Below are 21,360 nucleotides of genomic sequence, written 5' to 3'. Positions count from 1 at the left end.
AAGTTATTTGTCGATTGCATTGATGAACAAAAGTAACTTGTAATAAGTTTGCTGAATTTATTATTGGTTTTCGTTGGCATTTCGTTTCATGAATATTTATTTAGCGTAATACATTTGTAGAATCTTAAATCTTCAGTAAAATAAGCAGTGAAAATTGAATAACAGATGATAGGATTCAATTTTGTTTTTTTCTCTCTCCCCCAGTAACGTGTAATACCTTTTTTGAATTGGTTGTTGGCTTTGGTAAAGAACGTCTGGTATTTCATTTTGTGAATATTAATTTGAATTACATTTTAGATTTATATTTGATGAATTAGCCAGCCTACACAAGAAGCTGAATGCATCACACGGTAACGTGTGGTACATATGTTGAATTGTCAAGTAGCTTATATTGTTTGTATTATGTTTCATTAAGAGCCTAATTTAATTGTTGAATGGTCATAGTGAGAGTGTTATCATTAGTTAGCAAAGTTAGTTGCCTGAATTGCCTGTAGTCCATCTTGTGTGAACACTTGTTTGCGTGGCTGATCATAAGTAAGTGTAAAGACGAAGTCATTTTATGTTATATAGTGTATTATTGAAAGCTGTAATGAGTCAGGTCTGAAAGCTAACAGTTAAAATGCTAAACTGAGATTATTAGCTATGATGTTAAGTAAACAACATTATGGTATGCATCCCATATTATCTTGGTTGTATTATGTTTATGTAAAAGAGAGAGTAGCGTTATATAAGTTGCTTAGCATAACTGTGTTTACAGTGACTAATGAGCATCAGCTCTGTAATGTCTGTTGCGCACAGTATAACATGTAGCCCTAATCTCAGTTATGTATTAGGCAGCAAGATAACTGTGTTTAGGTGATGCAGGGACATTTCTGATTATTGTTTTATTTGTTCTTGTTTAGACCACACATGACTACTGGAATCACACGTTTGTATGGCTACTGATAAAGGCAACGCCACCTCGACGCCACCTGAACCACACGCTTCCTCCTACACCAGCAAATACAGTCCTTATCGAAGTCCTCTAAAACAAATGTCATGCATTCAGTGGTGATTAGCGCTTGGGTACTACTAGCGACTGCATGGGTACCAACACTAAATACCATGGGCTGTTGGCCGATTAAGTCGGAAAAAGGGTCAAAAAATTGCATTTTAAAAGTAATACACAGGTAAATAGTCTCTACATAGATTTCCGTTTGTGTGTTTAGAATTCTGATTATGTAAAAATTTAATATACGCCTATTAATGAAAAGTCATGGAAGGAGGAGAGTGCAGCATTCAAAAGTGCAGTTTTATTTTAAACTCAAATGCTACTTGGCGTATGCATTTGGCGGTCCTAGTGTATATGCCACTCAAGATGGCTTGCATTGCCGGAGAGTAAAAAATATTTTCAGAAAATCAAATCAAAAGCATTCAACAGCATGAATATGGGCATTTGAGATATGGTATATACATTCTGTTTTGGCTCAGAAACATAAGAGGCAGTTTGAAAATAAGAGAGATTGGAAGAGAAAGTATGTCAAATTTGGGAAGGATTAGAGTGGGGTCTTAAGCATTTTTCTTGACCACGTGGATGAAGTAGCAGGGGGGTTGGCTCTGACCAGTTGTATAGGTCTTGAAGTCGCCATAAACACTGTGCTCACACTTCCGATGGAAGGCTTCCATCAAAATCTCTTTGAAGTTTTCAATACGGTGAGGGTAGTAGGACAAGCGGAATTTGCTGCAAGAACACAAATAGACATAATGTGAGAACTTCTTAACAAGACTACTGTACTTTCCACTTGCAACAACACTCCTAGCCAACAGCGCTCCAAACCTTGAAATTGCTAAAATACCATTTAAAAAAAAATTTCAACCTATAAAACAAAAGTTAACTTTGGCTTTTAATACCTGTGGGTCCATGCTACAAACTACATTTTTCCATACACTGCGTTGCCAAAAATAGTTGTACCTTCCTTTTACAAGGTAAGAATGAGAACACATTTTTATTAACATTAGTTTTTATTTGTAAAAACAAAATTTACACACTTGTAAAAATATTTGCATACTTGTAAATAACTCGTTAATAACACTTGCCAACACAAAATACAGACGCTCAGAGTTTTGTCACAAAAATGTCACTGGAATTGTGTGATTTACAAATAAAAAATCATTTTGTCAGTCTGCGGTAGTACGTTTCACAGCATTTGCAAGCAGAGATACCCATGAGGACTCTGATTAGCACAGCATAGCTGTGAGTCTGTAAAATGTTTCTACCAGTCTGAGTAGATGCTGGAACACTAGTGTTTAAACTCATAGTGATGCATTGCAGAGGAGGGAAAAACAGGTCTCAACATGGTCGGCTTCTCCAACCCACTCGTACCTCAGTTTTTGATACTATACCAAACCTTTTATCCAGTATGTTCAATGTGAGAATGCATTGGAAAAGTTTGGAAAAACAATTAAATGAAAACAATAAACATTATTGGAATAATAACGTGCTAAATTAATACAATGGAAAAAATTGTATTAGCTAGAAGTTGACATGGCTAGTTAACATTTTGCATATGATTTTTCATACTGAAACTTTACCCTGTTTTTTGGAGTAGAAATTCCTATAAAAGTAAACAAATGTGTTGAACAAATGCAAACACATAAAATTAAGAAAAAAAAAATACATGTTATGATGCTATACTATGGTCTATATTTATACTATATAGTTGACCATGTCAAAGGCAAAACAGTGAGTAGCCATGTTCAGTGGGGAGAACAACTATTTGATACACAGCCTATTTTGCAGGTTTTCCGACTTACAAAGCATGTACACATTGTGAGTAAAAAAGGAATGGAATAATTTACAAATTTCATAAACTTATATTGAATTCACAATAGAATATAGATAACATATTGAATGTTGAAAGTGAGACATTTTGTAATGTCATGCCAAATATTGGCTCATTTTGGTTTTCATGAGAGCTACACATTCCAAAAAAGTTGGGACAAATGGCAATAAGAGGCCGGAAAAGTAAAATGTACAGATAAGGAACAGCTGGAGGACCAATTTGCATTTTATTATGTCAAATGGCAACATTATTGGGTAAAGAAAGAGCCTCTCAGAGTGGCAGTGTCTCTCAGAAGTCAAGATGGGCAGAGAATCACCAATTCCCCCAATGCTGCAGCGAAAAATAGTAGAGCAATATCAGAAAGGAGTTTCTTAGAGAAAAACTGCAAAGAGTTTGAAGTTATCTACAGTGCATAATATCATTCAAAGATTCAGAGAATCTGGAACAATCTCTGTGCGTAAGGGTCAAGGCCGGAAAACCATACTGGATGCCCGTGACCTTCGGGCCCTCAGACGGCACTGCATCACATACAGGAATGATACTGTAATGGAAATCACAACATGGGCTCAGGAATACTTCCAGAAAACATTGTTGGTGAACACAATCCACCGTGCCATTCGCCGTTGCCGGCTAAAACTCTATAGGTCAAAAAATAAGCCGTATCTAAACAGGATCCAGAAGCGCAGGCGTTTTCTCCGGGCCAAGGATAATTTAAAATGGACTGCGGCAAAGTGGAAAAGTGTTCTGTGGTCAGTCAAATCTAAATTTGAAGTTAATCTTGGAAAACTGGGACGCCATGTCATCCGGACTAAAGAGGACAAGGATAACCCAAGTTGTTATCAGCACTCAGTTCAGAAGCCTGCATCTCTGATGGTATGGGGTTGCATGAGTGCGTGCGGCATGGGCAGCCGACACATCTGGAAAGGCACCATCAATGCTGACAGTTATATCCAAGTTCTAGAACAACATATGCTCCCATCGAGACATCGTCTCAACATGACAATGCCAGACCACATACTGCATCAATTACAATGTCATGGCTGCATAGAAGGATCCGGGTACTTAAATGGCCAGCCTGCAGTCCAGATCTTTCACCCATAGAAAACATTTGGCGCATCATAAAGAGGAAGACCTAAGACAGTTGAGCAACTAGAAGCCTGTATTAGACAAGATTGGGAAAACATTCCTATTCATAAACTTGAGCAACTTGTCTCCTCAGTCCCCAGAAGTTTGCAGTCTTATAAAAAGAAGAGTGGATGCCACACAGTGGTAAACATGGCCTTTTTTGAGACATGTTGATGCCACGAAATTCAAAATAAACTTATTTTTTCCTTAAAGTGATAGATTTTCTCAGTTTAAACATTTCATATGTCATCTATGTTGTATTAGAAATGTGAAACTTCCACATCATTGCATTTTGTTTTTATTCACAATGGTACAGTGTCCCAACTATTTTGGAATCGGGTGTGTAAAACAAGAATCCAGAAAATCACATTGTATGATTTTTAAATAACTATTTTGCATTTTATTGCATGACATAAGTATTTGATCACCTACCAACCAGTAAGAATTCCGGCTCTCACAGACCTGTTAGTTTTTCTTTAAGAAGCGCTCCTGTTCTCCACTCATTACCTGTATTAACTGCACCTGTTTGAACTGGTTACCTGTATAAAAGACACCTGTCCACACACTCAGTCAAACAGATGCCAACCTCTCCACAATGGCCAAAACCAGAGAGCTGTGTAAGGATATCAGGGATAAAATTGTCGACCTGCACAAGGCTGGGATGGGCTACAGGACAATAGGCAAGCAGTTTATTAGATTATTCGAAAATGGAAGAAGTTCAAGATGATGGTCAATCTCCCTCGGTCTGGGGCTCCATGCAAGATCTCACCTCGTAGGGCATCAATGATCATGAGGAAGGTGAGGGATCAGCCCAGAACTATACGGCAGGACCTGGTTAATGACCTGAAGAGAGCTGGGACCACAGTCTCAAAGAAAACCATTAGTAACACACTACGCCGTCATGGATTAAAATCCTGCAGCGCAGGATTCCTGCAAGTTTGCCAATGACCATCTGGATGATCCTGTGGTCTGATGAGGCAAAAATATAGTTTTTTGGTCTAAACTCCATTCGCCGTGTTTGGAGGGAGAAGAAGGATGAGTACAACCCCAAGAACACCATCCCAACCGTGAAGCATGGAGGTGGAAATATAATTCTTTGGGGATGCTTTTCTGCAAAGGGGACAGGACGACTGCACCGTATTGAGGAGAGGATGGATGGGGCCATGTATCGCAAGATCTTGGCCAACAACCTCCTTCCCTCAGTAAGAGCATTGAAGATGGGTCGTGGCTGGATCTTCCAGCATGACAACGACCCGAAAACACACAGCCAGGGCAACTAAGGAGTGGCTCTGTAAGAAGCATCTCTAGGTCCTGCAGTGGCCTAGCCAGTCTCCAGATCTGAACCCAATAGAAAATCTTTGGAGGGAGCTGAAAGTCTGTATTGCCCAGCGACAGCCCCGAAACCTGAAGGATCTGGAGAAGGTCTATATGGAGGAGTGTGCCAAAATCCCAGCTGCAGTGTGTGCAAACCTGGTCAAGAACTACAGGAAACTAATGATCTCTGTAATTGCAAACAAAGGTTTCTGTACCAAATATTAAGTTCTGCTTTTCTGATGTCATGCAATAAAATGCTAATGAATTACTTAAAAATCATACAATGTGATTTTCTGGATTTTAGTTTTCGATTCCGTCACTCACAGTTGAAGAGTACCTATGATAAAAATGACAGACTTCTACATGCTTTGTAAGTGGGAAAACCTTCAAAATCGGCAGTGTAACAAATGCTTGTTCTCCCCACTGTAAATTCCTTGTTTGTTGCTAAATATACATTTTAGTAATTTAGCTACTAGACTTCAGTAAAACTTTTGATCTAGCTAGGTGGAAAAAGAAAAATCATCTAAAGGGTTTGTTATCCTATCAAAAACTGTGGTATGAGAAGTTGACCGTACTTAGCCATGTTTTTCTTCCTCGGCATCACACCCTAGTTGAAACAGGTTGAAACACTGTTGCTGCATGTTCCAGAATCTACTGAAATTGGTTAAAAGGTGAACATGTGGTGTTCACAATGCATTCAGTTCATTGGTCAGAAAAAGCTTTGGCCTGCCAATCTGAGTCCTTATGGGTATCTGCGGTTGAAAACAATTTGAAACTGTGATTTACAATTTAAAGAAAATGTGTCACCATATTTTATGTTGGCAAGTGTTAATGAGTTGCATGGTTGTAAATATCTATTTAGTTACAATTATGTACATCTTTCTAAATATTCTAATATTTTTTAACAAGTGTGCAAATGTTTATACAATTACAAAAATAAAATGTTTAACAGATACATTTTTTTTTACAAAAACTTGCGTCACTGTTTTACCTAAAAATTTTTTAACTAAAGCAACAACCTGGAAACAAGATTTCACTGCTTTGCACATGGCCAGAACAGATTTCTCCTTGCCAGGTCTAAGATCAAGCAACACTAAGGGTACTGCTATGCTACCTGCGCCCATGGTTCCATCAAGAATTGGATGACAGTATTCGCATCAGGTATTTTAACACTTGTGTAAACCTTATTTTATCAGGTATGACTGAAAATGCATTATTATCCTCAGCAACAACCTGGGAATAGTAAGGTTTAACTGAGCATATTTTTCATGTTGACGTGTTGGAGATTCAATCTAGAAAACTTCTGATGACTATTTGATAGACATGGAAGAGCCTTTGAAAGATTTAAAATGCATAAGGACCACATTTTGTACCTGAGTTCAGGAGCAGTTTGGGTGTTCCCTGGCACCTGCACAGTGTAGTCCAGAGTAATCATGTGAGGCTTGTTGTCCACCCACAGCACAGAAGTGGTAATGTCCTGAGTGAGGTCACTCTGCAAGAGAGATTTTGGCCACAAAGCATAACAGGACTCTAATTAAATAAACAACAAATAGCAAAACAGCATCTAACTTTAGTAATAACATACAGTATCTCACAAAAGTGAGTACACCCCTCACATTTTAAATATTTGAGCATATCTTTTCATGTGACAACACTGAAGAAATAACACTTTGCTACAATGTAAAGTAGTGAGTGTACAGCTTGTATAACAGTGTAAATTTGCTCAAAATAACTCTACACAGCCATTAATGTCTAAACCGCTGGCAACAAAAGTGAGTGCACCACTAAGTAAAAATGTCCAAATTGGGCCCAATTAGCCATTTTCCCTCACTGGTGTCATGTGACTCAGTGTTACAAGGTCTCAGGTGTGAATGGGGAGCAGGTGTTTTAAATTTGGTTTTATCGCTCTCACACTCCCTCATACTGGTCACTGGAAGTGTAACATGGCACCTCATGGCAAATAACTATCTGAGGATCTGAAAAAAAGAATTGTTGCTCTACATAAAGATGGCCTAGGCTATAAGAAGATTGCCAAGACCCTGAAACTGAGCTGCAGCACGGTGGCCAAGACCAGAGGTTGAAGGGGTTGGGGGTCAGCCTGTCAGTACTCAGGCCATACGCCGCACACTGCATCAAATCGGTCTGAATGGCTGTCATCCCAGAAGGAAGCCTCTTCTCAAGATGATGCACAAGAAAGCCCACAAACAAAAGACAAGCAGACTAAGGACATGGATTATTGGAACCTGGATTAATGTCCTGTGGTCTGATGAGACCAAGTTAAACTTATTTGGTTCAGATGGTGTCAAGTGTGTGTGGCGGCAACCAGGTGAGGAGTACAAAGACAAGTGTGTCCTGCCTACAGTCAAGCATGCTGGTGGGAGTGTCTTGGTCTGGGACTGCATGAGTGCTGCTGGCGCTGGGGAGCTACAATTCATTGAGGGAACCATGAATGCTAACATGTACTGTGACATACTGAAGCAGAGCATGATCTCCTCCCTTCAGAGACTGGGCCGCAGGGCAGTATTCCAACATGATACCGACCCCAAACACACCAAGACGACCACTGCCTTGCTAAAGAAGCTGAGAGTAAAGGTGATGGACAGCATGTCTTGAGACCTAAACCCTATTAAGCATCTATGGGGCATCCTCAAACGGAAAGGTGGAGGAGCGCAAGGTCTCTACCATCCACCAGCTCCGTGATGGCGTCATGGAAGAGTGGAAGAGGACTCCAGTGGGAACCGGTGAAGCTCTGGTGAACTCCATGCCCAAAAGGGTTATGGCAGTGCTGGAAAATGATGGTGGCCACCCAAAATATTGACATTCAGGGCCCAATTTGGACATTTTCACTTAGGAGTGTACTCACTTTTGTTGCCAGCGGTTTAGACATTAATGGCTGTGTGCTGTGTTATTTTAAGGGGACAGCAAATTTACTATTATACAAGCTGTACACTCACTACTTTACATTGTAGCAAAGTGTCATTTTTTCCGTGTTGTCACATGAACAGAGAATCAAATATTTACAAAAATGTGAGGGGTGTACTCACTTTTGTGAGATACTGTATTTTGTATCAGAAACAAATAGGTTTTTTCCTTTATAACATAATAATTTGATAAACATCTGAAAAATGCAAATGCAGATGGCAAAACATTTTATGAACTTATAATATAAACTTTATTTACCATAATGACCTGTACACAATACACGAGACAGCATTTTTATCCAGATAAATGTTACAAATGTTTTTGACATTACAGATTTCTTTACTCATTATATGAAAATGCACTATGAAAGTGATATACAGTAATGTGCACTAGCATGTCAACATGAACTGCTTTTTATCGGTTTGGTGGAAACACCAGTGATAGAATGTGATCACAATTGAATGAAAACCTAGCGTAAAACTTCACTTTTATGAGTCTTCCTTTCAGGTCAGTGGGTTTAATTACATTTGCATAGACATTCCTGCCTTCAGAAAAACGTGCATTGAAAAGAAGGCAATATCCGTCAGGCTTTAGAGAGGCTTATCTAAAACTCAGCCGCTAGCCAGTGTTGACAATAGACTCAAGATAATGTCCTGTGTATGACTGAACCCCGAGCCAGATTTTGACTGATGTACTTCATGTGCAATAGATTACTAAGCATTTGAATCCTTCCAAGTACCTCTCCATGTAACCCCATGTTGAGAACTGTTTTAAATGTGGTCCCTACAGTTTTAGTTTCACCTGTTTAATGAGAATTAGAGGGACATAAACCTGGAAACCATGGTTTGCCAAAAACAATATGTTACAGTCAGAGAACTGACTGACAGTATGTTTTAGTAATTGCATGAAACTTGCAATATAATTTACCTTTGGGAACTATTCCAAGACACACATATCTTGTGGGGATGAACTTTGTCTGTTATTGTAAAAATTTACTCAGCAACTGCCCAGTGTTTCCTGAACAGTTCTACATTTGTTAACTATTAAATTGATGGGTGAAATTGCTTTCTTTCCAAAAAAAAAGTGCTTTTTCTGGAAAGTATTCAGACCCCTTCACTTTCTACACATTTAGTTGCGTTATGGACTGTATGCGGTTGGGGGAACAATTAAGTCAAAAATAAAATTAAGAAATGGGCAGGACAGGTGGAAAATAACTAGTTTGTAGAGTTAGTTCTCTTCTTTTTTAGGGGGGGCCAAGCAACATAGTTGCTGGAACCCTCTTATAATTGTTAATTTTATTAGTGTTTCAGCAGTTCACTGGTGAAACACTATTGTTATTGTTACCATTGATTATTATTATTATTAGGGCTTCAGCAAGCAAAGGCACTGGTAGTACAAGCCCAATGGCCACAACTTCTGATGCAATGCCTTGCACATTTGCCTCATGGTGGTGCTATGACATGCCTCCAAATTTGGCAACTTAATTTTTTCCAGAGCTGTATATGAATATATATCAGGTAGAGAAGATCATATGAAAAACGTATTTGATGTACATGTCAATAACACTATGACCTTTGCAAGTAAATTCAGCTTGAAAGGTGGAACCTTAACAAATATAAGGCGTTCTCTTTATCTGTATTTCCCACTGTGATTTACATTTGGCACTTCCAGTGACCAGTAATCAAGTCTTACTAATGTACGAACTGTGTCTTAATTTAGCCACATGGGCGCACGGTTGGAAAATAAATATAATTCATGCTTCACTTTGAAAATCAATGAATAAATGGTGCATATGGATCATTCAGCTCAACAGTAGTGCAATAAGGCCAATAATGTCTCAATGCTGAAACACGCTCAATACTGCTTGCAGCTTCAATTATTATTCCTCAATTTTTCTGTCCTTTTTGCTAATTTCTGTGAGATAAAACGTCCCTAAAATGCCCATCTTTGCATGCTAATACAGGCCTAAGGGACAACTTCTGGTGCAATGGTATTCAAATCAGACTCATGGTGGCACAATTTTAAGCCTCCAGAGTGGCCAAATTTGCAAGCTCACCACACCCACACCATGTGACCTAAAGTCATGAAACGTATTCCATATGTCCATCTCATAAAGCACTTCAGAGCGCATCACAAGGTCTGACCAAAACTAACAGGCTACAGGACAGTTTCTTTCCTCAGGCCGCAAGGCTGCTCAATTCAGGAAACCCCTCCTCCCTTTCATCCATAGTCACAAGCACACCTGTCACTTTATATCATGCACATGTGTCCCTTTTACATTGCACTATGGTTGTACAGTTATATAGTTATTATTGATGCATGTTTTTTTTATAGTGTTATTATTGATAGTTTGTGTTTTCTTCTAATTACTGTTACTTTTTAACTTTTAACTGCACTGTCAGGAGTAGGAATACCAAGCATTTCATTGCCATAACTTATTATAGCAAATGACAAATAATCCTTTTGAACTTGATCGTCTTCAAAATGACAAATGTACCTTGTAGTAGATGTTCTTGCCCTGGGGAGCTCGGCCTGTCTCTAGAATGTAGTCATAGTTACGGTGGTCTATGATTAGGATGCCCCCTGGTTTCACCATGCTGGCAATGTTCTTCAGGGCTAACTTCTGATCACTCTGGTCCCCTGAGTTATTAGACACATATACCATTATAATCCATCACTTATTACTCAGTAAAAGATATCCCTCTGGTCCTTCAGAGCTATATGATGTGCTAGCTTTTGCTAAAGCCTAACTGAGAATACTGTATAAAAGTCTTGATTTAGCTAATTATTAAAGACCTTCATTTGATTCATACAGTGCAGTGAAGCTGGACAAAACAAGATTCTGTTCATAGTTCATAACAATTCATAACCGATTCACAGACACCTGCCATTTTACAATATGCCAAGTTACAATCCAGGTTCAATAATAAAGTTCAGTACAGTAATGTCTTCAATGAGTGCACAAATAAGAGTAATTTCTCAATAAGACTAATGTCTGCCTGCCACTATAGTCACCTTTAAAATCTGGCAAGTGGGCAAAGGAGTTTCCCAAGCAGATTACTGCATCAAAGCCTTCCCCTGGCTTCTGCACATCTTCAGTTAACGTCAGCCAGTTGGCCTCTTCGATTTCTAGAGGAATAATAGAGGTAGGGACAGAGAAACAAAATAATATTTGGATGTGACCCATGAAGAATAATATTTTTCAAAAAATTGTACAACAAATATCAGACGCATTTCAATTAATTGACTCCTTTGCTTCTGTTACAGAGGTGGCCTAGATAACCACAGTACTATGTCCATTTGCAGAAATGAAGGCTTGAGGAGCAAACTCTGTCTACGCGTTAACTAGAAAGCCTTGGCCTTTTTCCATTCTAACTGAGGACCAACATATGATGACTCCAGCTTACATGGCTAAACCATCCCAGGACTTGTGCAAGTGCTATTTGAAACATTCAATACCAGTATAGCAGGATGGAACGGGAGATTGACAGACGGATCAGTGCAGTTTCTGCAGTAATGCGGTCGATGTATCAGTCTGTCGTGGTGAAGAAAGAGCTGAGCCGCAAGGCGAAGCTCTCGATTTACCGGTCAATCTACGTTCCTACTCTCACCTATGGTCATGAACTTTGGGTCATGACCGAAAGGACAAGATCCCGGATACAGGCGGCCGAAATGAGCTTTCTCTGCAGGGTGGCTGGCCGATCCCTTAGAGATAGGGTGAGAAGCTCGGTCACCCGGGAGGAGCTCAGAGTAGAGCCGCTGCTCCTCCACATCGAGAGGGGTCAGCTGAGGTGGCTTGGGCATCTGTTTCGGATGCCTCCGGAACGCCTTCCTGGGAAGGTGTTCCTGTCCCATCCCACCGGGAGGAGACCCCGGGGAAGACCTAGGACACGCTGGAGGGACTATGTCTCCCGGCTGGCCTGGGAACGCCTCGGTGTCCCCCCAGAAGTACTGGAGGAAGTGCCCAGGGAGAGGGAATTTTGGGCATCTCTGCTTAGACTGCTGCCCCCGCGACCCGGCCCCGGATAAGCGGAAAATTATGGTGATGAATACCAGTATAAAACGGACATGATAATGGGCATGAATTATAAAACATTCTCAACTGGTGGAAAATTTTAGAACACCTCACTTTTTTTCATTGAGGGAGAAAGTCAGGGAGATTCAGACAATAATAATATTGGTATTGAAAGACTGCAAGATGGAATCCGAGAGTCGACAATGTAATTTTTTTTGTTGTTTCCAACGTGGCAGCTTTTCTCCCAACCACACATTTGCAATTTAAAGAGCTGGGTCAAAAGCAGAAGACATTTTGGTTGGACCTTGCAAAAATGTACATTGCCTTGTAAATGGATTCTGTACAACAATAATGATGTTACAGCTCCTGCTATCCACTTCATCAAAGCAGTAGCAGTACCCAAGTTTATATGTCAGACAGACTTTACTACTCACCCCACTGGTCAAAGGCAGCCTCTTTTCTTCTCTCCCATCTTGCCTTCAGAGCGTATTTGAGCATTTTGTCACTGGCGTCCACACTAGTCATCTTGAATCCCTCCTCAACCAACATGATGGAGTCCACTCTGCAATAAACCAAAACCGTTGTTCTTTGCATGTTAATTTGATTATTTTGCCTATATAACTTAAAGAAACTAGAAATAAACATGACATAAGGATAAAGCATTTCATATTTACAATACAAGTAGATTATACATGAGCTAGCTTTGGGATGAGCTAAGCAAGTGTCAACAGATATGCAGCAGATAAAGAACAGCACTGACTGGTAAATCCAACAGAAAATAAATCAAACTTGTGGATTATGTTACACAACGATTTATCTTCGAGCAATTTAACTGACATGGATGGAAATGTCAGTTTAAAATGTAAGAAACAAGGAGAGATTCAAAAATATTTAGATAGTTGACAAATTAGTGTATAGGCCCACACCACAGTCTTAATGGTGCGTATACAGTAACTCACAAGTGAGTACACCCCTCACACTGAAGAAATGACACTAGGCTACAATGGACATTTTCACTTAGGGGGGCACTCACATTTGTTGCCAGTGGTTTAAACATTAATGGCTGTGTGTTGAGGTATCTTGAGGGGACCGCAAATTTACACTGTTATACAAGTTGTACATTCACTACTTTACATTGTAGCAAAGTGTCATTTCTTCAGTGTTGTCACATGAAAAGATATAATCAAATATTTCCAAAAATGTGAAGGGTGTACTCACTTTTGTGAGATACTGTATATTGGGATGTGCTTTCTGATGTATTTTGATGTTTGTGGTAATTTGTAACGGAAGAGTAGCCATAGTAAACCCAGTCCATCCTTCACCAGATTAGAGAACGTTTCTCACAAAGATCATTTTGTGTTGTCTCCTTTCCGTCAAACAAAATGAAAAATTGTTTTAATTAAGTCATTGTCTTTTCAGGATCTATTTAATCTATTTAGTCTATTTAATTCGAAAAATAGGTATGTGAAAAATATGTATCACCATTTTTATTGAGTTATCGTTTCAAAGTTTGGCTTACTCCAGGTAGATGTCACAACATAACTATTTAATAACCAGAAGCTAGCAACAGACCGATAGCAAATGAGCGATGCGGAGTAACTGACTTGGAGCTCTAGAGACGGTCTGTGGATGGTAAATATGAGTATTATCTTCGAACCATCATGCCAGATATTTAAATATTTATTTAGATATTTATTCATGACTATTTTTGGTAAAGAGGTTTCCCTGCCACTGTGGCGGATAGCCTTCTGAGATTTACATACCAAACAGAAAATCTACCCAAATTTGGCACTTGGTGGGTGTTAATTTAGGACCCTGGGCAAACCTACTCGTTAATAAAAACGCAAAAATCTTTTGACTGCAACTTAGGGCTGGGCGATATGGCAAAAGAGTTATCACAATGTTTCTCATATCATTACATATTGCTTAATATCACAATGTATACTTGGAAATTAGAATTTCCAGTAATTTAGTACTCAAACTCTAGCATATTAAAATGTTTTTAGTTTTGCATTTGGATAATGCACTGCAGTGCTTTCAGGTAGACAATTAATTACCTGAAAACATTGGCTTGTGTTACTGATTTTCATCACACACAAGTAAGCAAAAAAACATCTCTGGCTCTTATACACAGTAACAGAAAACTGAGCTGGTTCATGGGTGATTAGCAAAGTCGACAGTTTTAAAAGAAGCAAAAAAGGAGTGAACAAGTAATGATTATTTAGGGTATTCAAACTAATCCCCAAAATATTCATAAAGTAATTTTGTGTGTAGGACATATACCTAAAGAAACTGAAGGATTCAATATTATTTAGAAATGCTTTCATTTTTTGGCTTTTACGAACAGAACCAACCCATCAAGGCAATACCGGATGCAAAATAGATAAACTGCCTCTCCTTTTCCAGAAGGCGCTCACCAATTTTGCACACACAAAAGGCTCTTTTAATAGTCTTGTCAACCCAATTCGCTCTATAGAAAAACAGACAGGTATCTAATAAATTAATATTAAACATTTTGGAATACTAACCAAATAGTAATATAGTAGTAATTAAATGAATGCGATAACATCCATTTCTCAACTGTTGTGCCTTCATTTGCATGTATTTAATTGATTAATGATTTAGGATTAATGAGGCGGAACTTAAATTGTCAGCAAAGTATGTCCAGATTAGTTTTTTTAATTTGTTATCGTTCATTAATGATATATAGGAATGTTGTGTCCTGTGAAGTTATGCATTTCTTCATATTTTATATGCTTACCTTATTAAAAGCTATTTACTCTGGAAAAATACTGGGTGAAATAATTGGTACGTCATTAATTAGTATGTCATTGGTTGAAATGACAATTATATGTAATTCCTCAATCATGCCATACAAGCATATAAAGCAAACTACCCAAATATTTAATAAAACCGAAATAAAAGCATGATGTCATTGTGGCAAGTGTCCAGATAAAAAGAAATCTATCAAATTTCTTACCAGCCAAGACAGACTGGACAAAAATGACAGCTGACACTTTAAAGGCAAAAAGGTTGCCATGGAAATGGAGTCACATTCTCCAACAGATTAAGTGAAGGATCTGTTACTCAATGGCATGAATCCAACTAGTCAATGATAGCAGTCGAAGTTAAAACTCTAACATTGAAATAATTTAAGCAAAGATTCTTCTGCGCAGGACTTAACCGCAACTAGCATACTCAAGCTTCATACAAAAGTCTGATGAAGGATTAACGTTATCGCCTGGAATACAATGTTTGAGAATCCAAATTGGTCAAATTGGCAGCAGACACACATCCTACACCCAGTTCTCCTGAAAGAAATTAGGCTTAAAGAGCTATCAACTTGCAGATGAATTTGTTTAGCCTATGCAATTTCTTCAATTGAATCTAAATAAGGATTTAGAAGTCTACATTATTCGTGTCTGACAATTGTTTTCACTTTTGTGGAAAAATGGTAATGCCAAGCCCTATACACACTTCTTTAAACTAGGCAGCAACATTTCCTTAGAAAAATCTTGAAAATAAGTTGTATTACCAGAGAATTAGTAGCACAATCACCCATGCTTATTCTATGTTTACATCGGGGCAGGAATCCAGCCACTACTGCTTCCAAAATGGCAATACAAGGCTTAAAAAATACCAAGTTGCAATTCCACTGACCATGCAGAGGCCTTTATCTTTCTCAGTGTCCTGGGGGATCTTAGCTGGACATGCGCCCTAGGACCACACCTCCAAGCTGTCCCTGTACAAAATCAACATGGTTGAGTTGTGGATCGACACTGACCATTTCACGGCTTTACGCTGAAACGTTCTGTGCTTTATAACTAACAAATACAGTTTTTAACTTTTCAGATAAGATTAGTGACTTGACCTTGGATTCCTCAGAGCTTTATTTTCGGCCTCATTTACACAAGCAGTCATATCATTGTAACCAATCAATTATTTTATTAGCACTGGGCAATTAACCAGAAATGGTATAGGCCATCAAGGCTTTCACATCCTTATTATTTTGGGACCAGTATATATAGATATTTACTACATCAGGTAAGTGTAGTCAACTACCACACACACACACAGACACAGACACAGACACACACACACACACACACACACACACAGACACACACACGTGTACATTTCTACAAAATACACTAAAAGAAAAAAGCAATTGCCAGGAAAGCTTTCAGGCACGTCACCGTGTGGCTGCCATAGACCACAACAGCAATGCAGCACGGGATCATGAAGTTACAAGGGACAGGAAACTGCAGTTCAGGCACCAGTTCTCCAAGGCAGCAAAGCAGTATGTTGTTGTCCAGAACAGGAAAGAGAAGAAATACAAGTTTAGGCAGGAGATCATGACTGGAATAGTTAACCAGTGCAGAGAAGACCATCCAGGAATTACCAAAGGAGCAGATTGAGAACAAAGAATGCTTGAGATATGCACTAGGGCAACACAGAGGGATTGACAAACCAGACAAGGAATAATCTATTTCTAAGCATCTCAGTCGCTTCCATAAGTAAAGGGTAGGGTAGAAACCGTGTAAATGGTTTCTTGAAAAGTACTTTTTATGAGTTTTGTTGGCATTGCCGTGCAATCAGACAGGAGCACCTCTCAGTGTTGTTCAACCGGTTATCTATACATTCCGATACAACTAAATGTTCTGCCTCTTATGAAACAACTGCAGGAACACATTTATGTATTGGTTCAAAAGCAAATGCCAAGGGATGAACAGGGACAAGTACGATGGGTCAGTCTTCCATTGTTCCTGCAGTTTGACGGGGTTGATATAAGAGCGCTACCATTCCAGTGACATCAGTTGTATATATCATTCCAACATGGCGGCAAGCCATCCTTTTTAAGTACACAATAAGAATTTACATTATTTATACTATATGGTGTAATTTATGTGTTCTTATGTTATTAAATATATACCCAATTATGATATCAATGTGTGTAATCACGATTCTGTTTCACTTTAAGGTGTTTTTGTCATGTAAGCTACCTATAGCAACACCAACAACACTATTTGTTGAATATTTACAGTAATTTAATTGGGGTCATATACACTCACCTAAAGGATTATTAGGAACACCTGTTCAATTTCTCATTAATGCAATTATCTAAATCAACCAATCACATGGCAGTTGCTTCAATGCATTTAGGGGTGTGGTCCTGGTCAAGACAATCTTCTGAACTCCAAACTGAATGTCAGAATGGGAAAGAAAGGTGATTTAAGCAATTTTGAGCGTGGCATGGTTGTTGGTGCCAGATGGGCCGGTCTGAGTATTTCACAATCTGCTCATTAACTGGGATTTTCACGCACAACCATTTCTAGGGTTTACAAAGAATGGTGTGAAAAGGGAAAAACATCCAGTATGCGGCAGTCCTGTGGGCCAAAATGCCTTGTTGATGCTAGAGGTCAGAGGAGAATGGGCCGACTGATTCAAGCTGATAGAAGAGCAACTTTGACTGAAATAACCACTCGTTAAAACCGAGGTATGCATCAAAGCATTTGTGAAACCACAACACCCACAACCTTGAGGCGGATGGGCTACAACAGCAGAAGACCCCACCGGGTACCACTCATCTCCACTACAAATAGGAAAAAGAGGCTACAATTTGCACGAGCTCACCAAAATTGGACAGTTGAAGACTGGAAGAATGTTGCCTGGTCTGATGAGTCTCGATTTCTGTTGAGACATTCAGATGGTAGAGTCAGAGGCGTAAACAGAATGAAAACATGGATCCATCATGCCTTGTTACCACTGTGCAGGCTGGTGGTGGTGGTGGTGTAATGGTGTGGGGGATGTTTTCTTGGCACACTTTAGGCCCCTTAGTGCCAATTGGGCATTGTTTAAATGCCACGGCCTACCTGAGCATTGTTTCTGACCATGTCCATCCCTTTATGACCACCATGTATCCATCCTCTGATGGCTACTTCCAGCAGGATAATGCACCATGTCACAAAGCTCGAATGATTTCAAATTGGTTTCTTGAACCTGACAATGAGTTCACTGTACTGAAATGGCCCCCACAGTCACCCGATCTCAACCCAATAGAGCATCTTTGGGATGTGGTGGAACGGGAGCTTCGTGCCCTGGATGTGCGTCCCACAAATCTCCATCAACTGCAAGATGCTATCCTATCAATATGGGCCAGCATTTATAAAGAATGCTTTCAGCACCTTGTTGAATCAATGCCATGTAGAATTAAGGCAGTTCTGAAGGCGAAAGGGGGTCAAACACAGTATTAGTATGGTGTTCCTAATAATCCTTTAGGTGAGTGTAGGCCCTAACAATGTCCACACCATCAATAATTTGTTGAATATTTACAGTAATTCAATTTAGGGTCACATAATTTGGTCATTATGTTCATTCCTAATCTCGCTCCAGTGTATTAGGAAAATTAGCGGCAGAGGTCATGCCTGGCATAGATGATACATCAAAAAAAGCCACTTCCCAGAATATGCACAACCGTTATTACACACAATAGGGAGAAACCTGCAATTACAAATTCGCTGACAACTGCTAATGTAGATGTGTCCTGCTTCCTGAATGGGATGTCTAGCATACTTCTCCAAGGCAGACTGATGATTTGCACCAGGTACAAACTCAACCAATTACTGTTTTCTTTGAGATTTCATTGCTTTCTTGACAAAAACTGTAATCATTTGTCATTCTTGCATACATTTCTGCTACTGCATTTTGCAGTTTTACAGAATTAATCATCTGCATTGGTATGTTCTGTGTGCCATGTATAAGCCGTAGCAAATATCCATTCTTGTCCTCGAAATGAAAACAAGAGTCCATAACGGTCCAAGGGCTCAAACACTGTCTTCCAAGTGCACAAATAGATGCATATTTGCAGTCAGATACCTCTCACCATAAAGATTACTTATCTGTGAGCTGAAGTTCCAGAACAGCTTTTCAGCATGGTTAATTTGTTGGAAGGTTATTGACTCCATGAGAAGTATGAAAACTGCCTCACAGAGAAAAAGAAAGTGGTTGTAGTAAATGGCTCCAAGAATTCCATGGAAAACAACTGGTCCAAAAAATTGCAAAAGAGACCTATACTCAGACGCTTTAAAATACATTCGGTGTGAAGACATTGAGCAGGGATAGCGCGTAACTGTAGACGGAGGATGTATATCATTCAAGCATTTGTCAATTTCACTTGTTTCTTTAGCCATGCATAATGGCTGAGAGAAATCTGTAGAAAACCACAGAAACATCCAAAGATTCTATGTAGTCAACACCAATCCCACTAATATTAATCCTAACTCTTTACCTACAACAGAATTTCCCAAACTGCTCCTAGAGACCCCTAAACATTTCATTTTTTGTTTTAACCCAAAACTAACACACCTAATTCAGTCAGTCAAATCAACTGAATCAGGAGTGTCATTTCAGGCTGACACAAAGTTTGGGAGACCCTGGCCTACACAAAACAAATTGTTTCTATGAGAAAAGCTTTATGTTGGAACAGCTTTCAACTAGCAGCTTTTATGTCATTAGATCATTTGATATTTTTATCGTTTTTGCAGCACCAAATAACGAAATTTTGGGGGACATTTGACAAGGGGCAGAAATGTAAATTTATAAAATATTTTTACAAGAATACTAACATGTATTCTCTCTGTCAAACCATGAATGTCAAAATATAGTTAGGAGAATAAAAATGACATGACCCTTTTTTCGGGGAGACGATATTGGATAATCCTTTTTAAAAAAAGAATATCAGCAAGATCTCCCTTCCGCTTAACATGATATGTTTAAGACTTCAAAACCAAACAAACAGGTTTTGTAAAAGGTTTCCTCTGTACCAGTACAATAATCAACCTGGTCTCAGAAGGCCACTGTGGGCCGGATAGTAGAATATGTTATGTAAATTTTATGCAGGGGATTTCCTAAGATATATTACCTGCCGTAAAATAACGTGAAAGTCGGAATTGGGGGGGGGGGGGGGGTAACCCCCAGTAACCGTGGTTTGAACCAGCGAGCTTCCGCAACCTGGACAGGCACGCTACCCACTGCCAAACCGAACATGCTGTCAAATGAACACGTTTCTATACAATTGGTATCAAATCTGTGGTTTTTGACTTCAATGTAGAAATGATATTGTGGGCCAATATTTTTGCCTTCAGAAAGCAGCTGAGATTTATCCAATATCACCCCACCACACAAATTACAAACAAGGAAGGATGTGAAGTGAAGGATGAAACTAAGTAAATAAGGAAAACCATCAAAACTATTTTCACCCATTACAAAAAATATATCTCATGGCCCTCCCTGGATCAAAATAAATGACAAAGCCCTCCCCGGTTTTTAACCAGTCCCAAATACCAATATCGATCCGTCCTTAAATGTAAAATGTATTATCAGTACCTTTACTAGTCTATACAGTATCAAGTACTAAGTAACAGACTATATTTAAATGACTAGAAAAAAAAGTGGCAACTGGTAACTAATGGAATGGAATATTCCAGCAAATGCAATCAAGGCCTATCCGTCGACATTAACGAAACGGTACCACACCGTTTTTTTGTTATGACAAAAAAACGCTTGTTTATATAAAGAAATTATCGATATAGTCATAAAATCTCATTCGATTTGTATTACAGTGATTTAAAGCGTTTTTTGGGACAAACTGCTGTGTTAACTACGGAGGAATCTAGAGTTCAGAAATAGTTGTATTGGGAACATTGCCTACCCTGTACCGCAGGCGACATCCAGTATCTTCTGCACCTTGTGTTTTTTTAACAGGGATACCACCCAGCTTTTGTATTCCTCCGTTCTACTCCGCGTGTCTCCGATATACAGCTGCCACACTTTCGCTGCTTTTCCGTCGGCATATTGATCAGGAAGACCCACAGCAGCAACGCCGAGAGAACGCGTCCGAAAAACACTGTCGACCGACATTATGTACCCGCAAGGATCACTCTAATTCTTTGTATGAGTTACACGCTCGATGCTATCTAGCCGTTCTTCAGATACGTATGAACGGTGTTATTGATATTTATGCTAGCTAGAGGTACAGAGGAAGCGAAACTTTAGCCCAATGAGACTCTGGTGTATACTCACGCCTACATTTCGATTGGACAAGGTGTAGCATGACGCACCTCATCCGCCCGCACGTTAACAACCAGGGGATTCGATTATCTA

The 21,360-nt window shown here is 39.2% G+C and overlaps 1 protein-coding gene across 3 annotated transcripts; it reads right to left on the bottom strand.

Moving 5' to 3' along the window:
- Positions 1 to 1,270: 1,270 nt before the first annotated feature.
- gnmt (glycine N-methyltransferase) lies at positions 1,271 to 21,242 on the bottom strand. 3 transcript variants are annotated; one of them, NM_001310926.1, is given in 7 exon segments: positions 1,274 to 1,584; positions 1,587 to 1,720; positions 6,635 to 6,753; positions 10,681 to 10,823; positions 11,199 to 11,312; positions 12,633 to 12,760; positions 20,909 to 21,190. In NM_001310926.1, coding segments are annotated over 7 exon segments (912 nt in total). In that variant the 5' UTR covers positions 21,118 to 21,190; the 3' UTR covers positions 1,274 to 1,519.
- Between the last annotated feature and the right edge of the window lie 118 nt (positions 21,243 to 21,360).

Source organism: Esox lucius, chromosome 15, assembly GCF_011004845.1.
Source record: "Esox lucius isolate fEsoLuc1 chromosome 15, fEsoLuc1.pri, whole genome shotgun sequence".
Classification (NCBI taxonomy): Eukaryota; Metazoa; Chordata; class Actinopteri; order Esociformes; family Esocidae; genus Esox; species Esox lucius.
Note: the sequence above shows the minus strand (reverse complement) of the source record. Positions and strands in the feature narration are given on the sequence as shown.